The sequence below is a fragment of the Sinocyclocheilus anshuiensis genome, unplaced genomic scaffold (genome assembly GCF_001515605.1).
Source record: "Sinocyclocheilus anshuiensis isolate Anshui unplaced genomic scaffold, SAMN03320099.WGS_v1.1 scaffold1053, whole genome shotgun sequence".
NCBI classification, from domain to species: Eukaryota; Metazoa; Chordata; class Actinopteri; order Cypriniformes; family Cyprinidae; genus Sinocyclocheilus; species Sinocyclocheilus anshuiensis.
In genome coordinates, this window is record NW_015555711.1 from 45,105 (window position 1) to 52,069 (window position 6,965).

The 6,965-nt window shown below is 36.0% G+C and overlaps 1 protein-coding gene across 1 annotated transcript in view; it reads left to right on the forward strand.

The window, feature by feature from the left end:
- The window catches only part of LOC107671929 (multiple epidermal growth factor-like domains protein 6), a 76,002-nt gene that overhangs the window by 43,100 nt on the left and 25,937 nt on the right, over positions 1-6,965 (forward strand). Inside the window, exons 12-18 of the mRNA XM_016464942.1 lie at positions 474-644; positions 726-857; positions 1,319-1,447; positions 1,632-1,760; positions 3,784-3,918; positions 4,000-4,134; positions 6,085-6,210. Coding sequence (XP_016320428.1) covers positions 474-644; positions 726-857; positions 1,319-1,447; positions 1,632-1,760; positions 3,784-3,918; positions 4,000-4,134; positions 6,085-6,210 — 957 coding nt within the window. The remainder of the gene's footprint in view (positions 1-473; positions 645-725; positions 858-1,318; positions 1,448-1,631; positions 1,761-3,783; positions 3,919-3,999; positions 4,135-6,084; positions 6,211-6,965) is intronic.

The window sequence follows — 6,965 nt, forward strand, 5'->3', positions numbered from 1 at the left end:
AATAAATGCTAAACTATGTAATTAATTTTCTACATAATTGTGCTTTGATTTCCTACAGTACATAGCCTTTTTTTCCACACAGTGAAATAATCAGTATTTTTTATTTGAATTATTTAATTATGTAATATATTATTGTAAGATTGTGGAATAAGTATTGTTTGGTGGTCTGATTATAGTAGTTTTATCTTTGTTTTTGTCATTATCTATGTATATAGTTAATATTGTTGAATGGACCCTGGGAAGACTAGCAACCACTCTGTGAAAGCTAAAGGGCATCTGAATAAAGAATGTGCATCTAGTATTTGATAAATATCTGTCCAATAAGCAGGATATTGTCCAGCCAGCAACATCTAATCATCATGTCAAGGCTTATTTTGTAATAATAACAGCATTATTACTTGCATAGTTGGTGTAACATCAAGACAGCATTGATCATGTCAATATATCTATTTCTCTCTCCCTGTTCTGTGTAGCCCTGGAGAGAGCGGTTGAGGAATTGTCCAGTCCAGCGGTGGTTGAGAGACCTCTCCTTCATCTCACGCTCCTACAGGACTACCCACAACCCCTGGAGCTCTATCACGACTACGAGGACGATGATGGCTTTGGAGAGCTGCGGGCAGATAGCACCCTCTCTGAGAAATTTGGTCTGTTGTTATACGTCAAGTGTCTTTATTTATTATTGGTGGCTCTTGCTTCTTGTTACCCTTACCTTTGTCTTGTCACAGTGTGTTTGAATGGGACGTTTGGCCATGACTGCAGCCTGACATGTGAAGACTGCTCTAACGGAGGACTGTGTAACATTGACAGAGATGGTTGTGACTGCCCAGATGGTTGGACAGCAATCATTTGTAACCAAAGTGTGTATTTTATGTTTTGTATAACCATTAAGTTTGATATTTTTAATATTTTGAGAAGATTCTTAAGCTCACAAAGGCTGCATTTATTTATTAAACATTACAGTAAAAACTATAATATTATGAAATATTATTACAATTTAAAATAACTGTTTTCTATTTTAATATATTTGTAAATTTAATTTAATTCTATGATGACAAACCTGAATTTTCAGCATCATTACTCCAGTCTTCAGTGTCACATGATCCTTCAGACACATATTATTCTAATATACTGATCTGCTGCTCATGAAACATTCATTATTATTATCAATGTTGAAAACAGTTGTGCAGCTTTAATACTTCTGTGGAAACTGTGACACTTTTTTTTCAGGATTCTTGGATGAACAGTAGTATGGGCCTATACTTACTACTGTTCAAATAATTACTCTGTATAAAATAACACTTTCTTTTGTCCAATTTAGCCTGTCCAGAGGGAACATTTGGCAGAAACTGTTCATTCACCTGTAAGTGCAAAAACGGTGGCACCTGTGACCCGATTAGTGGGAAGTGCCGCTGCCCACCTGGAGTCAGTGGAGACCTGTGCCAGGACGGTGAGTGACTGCGAGATTACAGCATAAAATTAAACCGTATCTGTGCCAAATCTGCTGTTCCAATCACTGTTGGCCTGTTTAGATGAAATATGCCTTGTGTTTGATGTCTCAAATTAAATTCATATGATTTTAGATCGTGTTAATCTTTAATTTAAAGCTAGAGTATGTCATTCTCATTCTTCAGGCTGTCCGAAGAGACTATATGGAAAGCACTGCAACAAGAAATGTAACTGTGCTAATAACGGCCGCTGCCATCGCACATATGGAGCTTGTCTGTGTGATCCAGGACTCTATGGCAGGTTTTGTCACCTACGTAAGTCCAGCAGTATATCAGACGCCTACAGTGACTTAAAACTCCAGGAGATACTCGCACAGTGTGATTTATCCAAGTAGGACATGTTCCTCGATCAACATCCTTTTCTGGACTTTCACAACATTCCTATGAAGCAATCAAAGCCCTAATTCTATTCCAAACCATAAAATCAAAGGGAAAAGAGACAGCGAGGTCCAGATGTATGAGACCACTAACGAAAACGCTTCTGGTTTGCCTTTTTTTTTTTTTTTTTAGATTGTTTAATATATATCTCTTTGGATTTGAGACTTTAGTCTTTGCAACTTTACAGATCTTCTTTATGCACCAAGAGCTTGTAACACTCCAAAGAGAAAGGAAAAATTTAAATCGCATCATATGACCCCTTTAAAATATATTTTCCGTAAAAGTTTGAGTTTGAATAGTTTGCAAGAGTGTGATTATAAATACAATGAGGTTGTAAAAGCGGACTAGTGAGTAGATTAATTTTCCTGTTTGGCTTGATAAAGTTTAATGTTGCCAACAATCTATGTAGTCCTATTTAGCCACTTGTTAGAAACCGCTTTTTAGTAAAAGCTTTTTAAAAAAATCACAAGGTGATATTACTAGTGTATTTTGTGTTGTAGAATAAAATGTGACATTGTCTTGAGTTTGTGTTAAACACATACCTTATTTCAAGAATTCAAACAAAAAAACCTTAAAAAAATCCATTAAATTCAGGACAATGGAACTGGAAGTGCTAAAAATGCTAACTCATTTCTGGATTTAGGCCTATAACTATACATCATCCTTGCAGCGCTCAATAGCAAAATAAACTTCTAAAAGGGAGGAGATAATTCCCCCCCTATTTGTTGTTGATTTCAAAGGCTGTGCATGCAGTAAAAAATTTGTTATTTTGGTATTTTAGTGGGAATTCATCTGTCACTTGATGGTAGATGCCAATATGGTTGCATACACACCCTCCCTCATCCTTAAACTATGAACATGAACTGAACTACAAGAATGTGTCAGTTTACTGTACATATACACAGTAGTAAAACCAGCCTGTTTAATACAAATGGTCAGAGAGGTCAGAAAATGGCAGTGGAAAACTAAGCTAAGACTCTTTTAAATGAAAGAAATCTTATACAGTTTAACAAATAACATGCTGCAAAAGTGTAGAATAAGGAACGTCCAAGGTAAGAAAGAGTTCAAAACCAAATGTGGCCATACTGGAACCTGCACACTTTTATTTATTAATGATATCCGGGCCAGATGACAGTCAGTTACTTCAATTGATATGTATATATGCTTTTTTACATGTATAAAATAAAACTGTCCTGCTGCCATGATGTTCAGAGCCCCAGAAGCTTTCATGCCTGAGTCCAGTCCACTTGGCAGGGGGTACGGAAATATCCAGAATATTTCGACAGAAACACTGATTTTCATTTTGTGTAAAACCTGATAGTCATGTTCTCCAGCATGATTTGAGAAGATCCAAAGAGCATCTTTAGCTTCAGTGGAAGAAAGAAAATCTGATTGCTGTACAAAGACCAACACATGATCAATGTCTCACAATTTCTTATTTGATTACTATCATATGGCACAAATGTTTCTTCATTTAAAACCGCTAAAACATTTTTAAAAACACTTTAAAATATGGTCCCATTAGAAAATGTTTAAACTAAAATTAAGTAACAGTGAGCAATACATTTGTTACAGTATTGATTAATTTTTGTTAGAGATGTTAATAAACATACAGCTGTTCATTTTTAGTTCATGTTAGCTTAGGGTCCATTAAATAATGTTAACAAATTCAGATTAAGATTCATAAATGTTTTAGAATGATTTTTCATTGTTAGTTTCATTGTTAGAAATTTAATTAAATGTAATTTAATACCTGATTCATTGATTCAGATTGTTGTTCCAGAACTAACAAAGATGTTGATCCAGGAACATGTCATATTTGGGTTAATCATGTTATCTTTTTAACATCTGATGCTTCTCCTGCTTGTAAACAGAATGTCCTACACAATGTCTTTTCCAGCTTGCCCCAAGTGGTCGTATGGATCTGGCTGCTCATCGGAGTGTCAGTGTGTGCAGCAGAACACGCTTGAGTGCCATCGACGTCATGGAACATGTGTGTGCAAGCCTGGCTATCAGGGCAAGACCTGCAACCTGGGTCAGTTCAGGGACTACCATTCACTTGATTGACAGCTTGTGTGTGGCAAGCATGCTTTATCTGTTGTTCTTTGTTTTTTAGAGTGTGATAGTGGATACTACGGTCCAGGATGTAAATCAAAATGCCAGTGTCCAGCGGGAGTGTCTTGCCATCACATGACCGGCCAATGTCAGCGTCAGTGCCCAGCCGGTCTGCACGGGGATCACTGCGACCGAAGTGAGTTAAAGTAATGCATTAGCTGAAATGCAGTGACATTTGCAATACATGGTGCTAGAAGAGCTTCCATAAAAGTGAATTTATGGCCATCTCTGAGAGTCATTGTGTAAGTTTCGCTGACTATCGTTTGACAGTATGAATAACATAAACGGGCCAGGCCAAACACAGCTGCCAAACACTGGAATACATGATGGAAATACCTTTATCTCCTGGCTTGCTGGTAAAGTGTGCTCCCTTAACACAGATATGATCCTGTATTTCACTCAACTGAAGATCTAGAATAAATATTGCAGCCCAACATGTTACAAAACAGATTTTAAAGGGGAAATGTCTTGAATAACAGGAATTTTTTGGGTCTTTGATTAACTTTGTGGAGGTTGCAGGTCAGTTCTGACATGGTCAGCAGGGGGAAACAGTGCTTAATCCACATAATTAAATGCTAAAACTAAGTTTAAACATGTATTGCTAGAACATTGATTTCATATTTTTGTAGGCCAACACGGAAATTACCATCACCCTAGTTCCCTCGACAGAAACCCTACAAGATTTTTCCATTGGCTTTTGGATTATTGCAGAAAATAAGCTCTGTGGCCAACAAAGGTTTATGATGCTTACACTTTTGTTCTTCATGATAATCTTCACATAATTTTCACGAACACAACTTTTATGAATTTTGAAGCAATCTTCAGAAGTAAAAAGCTATGAACTAACTACACCATGGTCACATGACTTTATCGTCACCATCACTAAGCTTCAGAAAACTCTTTCAGCCTTTATTTAAAGGGGTCATATGATGCTGCTAAAAAAGAACATTATTTTGTGTATTTGGTGTAATGAAATGTGTTTATGCGGTTTAAGGTTAAAAAAACACATTATTTTCCACTGTACATTATTGTTTCTCCTCTATTCCCCGCCTTTCTGAAACGCGTCGATTTTTACAAAGGTCATCGGCCTGAAAAAGTGAGGTGTGCTGTGATTGGCCAGCTATCCAGTGCGTTGTGATTGGCCGAATACCTCAAGCGTGTGACGGAAATGTTACGCCCCTTACCACATTGTGATGATGCCCGGTCAGGCCGGAGCGATGATTTAAAAACATGAAAACCCATTATAAACGAGGCATTTGTTACATCCAGTGGGGACATAATTGTGGATTATAATGACTTATACTGTCTTTTTACGCGTTGCGTTGCATCGCGCCGTGTAAACATAAAACCATGTCTGCATTTGTGATCGGAGAAATGACAAGTATAAAATAAAACTGTCCTGCTGCCATGATGTTCAGAGCCCCAGAAGCTTTCATGCCTGAGTCCAGTCCACTTGGCAGGGGGTTCGGAAATATCCAGAATATTTCGACAGAAACACTGAGCTGGCAGTCAAACCTCACAACCTGGAAGTCATTAAACGATCAGAGTGATATGTCTGCCATCAATTAGGAACAACAGGCTGTGAGAAGGGAGTCGATTTGGCTTGCCTCGGCATTTCACTCGTAGCCTCTGTGGTTGCTTGACCTGTCCATTCATTTCTCTGGATGCTCAGTTGACGCAGTTGACAAACCATGTAAAATACATATTTATACTGTGTCGCAAAATATCAAGCATGATAACAAAGGTTGTGTTTTTTCCTAATTAAATACTGTATTTTTAAAAACTTTCAAATATACTTTTTAATATATATATATATCTTCTTTAGTATTGTCACTGTAGAATACTATTGTATAGTGTTTACCTTATTGTTTGTTACTTTTTTCTACCTACTGTTAAAGTAGATGTATAAACTTATGGATAATGTTTAATAATAATTTTTATATTCTTAAACATTTTAATATTTTACATTTCCTTCCCAGCTAATTTTCCATGAACCTCCAAATGCCCCTCCTGCTCAAGTACAAACAAACAGTATTAGGTTTATTTTGCTCTCTTCACTCAAAACTATTTGTACTATCTTTTACAGAGTGTGCTGTGGGACAGTTTGGAGTTAGATGTTCACAGTCTTGTGACTGTAATGGAGCTCCATGTGACTCAGTGACTGGGAAGTGCCACTGTCCCGCTGGGCAGACAGGAGAACACTGTGAGAAAGGTAAGAAAAACAGCACATTAAGTAGTACTGCAAACAAAACAAAAAAACAAGAAACCAAAGACAAATGTGACACTGGACCACAAAACCAGTAATAAGGGTCAATTTTTTAAAATTGAGATTTATACATCATCTGAAAGCTGAATAAATAAGCTTTTAAATAAGCTGAATAAATAACCATACATCCATTGATGTATGGTTTGTTAGTATAGGACAATATTTGGCTGAGATAGAACTATTTGAAAATCTGGAATCTGAGGGTGCAAAAAAATATATATATAATTTTTTTTTTTATTATTTTAAAAGCCTTTAAAATTGTCCAAATAAATTCCTTAGTATTGCATATTACTAATTAATAAGCTCTGTGGCCAACAAAGGTTTATGATGCTTACACTTTTGTTCTTCATGATAATCTTCACATAATTTTCACGAACACAACTTTTATGAATTTTGAAGCAATCTTCAGAAGTAAAAAGCTATGAACTAACTACACCATGGTCACATGACTTTATCGTCACCATCACTAAGCTTCAGAAAACTCTTTCAGCCTTTATTTAAAGGGGTCATATGATGCTGCTAAAAAAGAACATTATTTTGTGTATATATAATTTTTTTTTTTATTATTTTAAAAGCCTTTAAAATTGTCCAAATAAATTCCTTAGTATTGCATATTACTAATTAAAAATGAAGTTTTTATATATTTACTGTAGGAAATTTACTAAATATCTTCATGGAACATGATCTTTACTTAAAGGGGT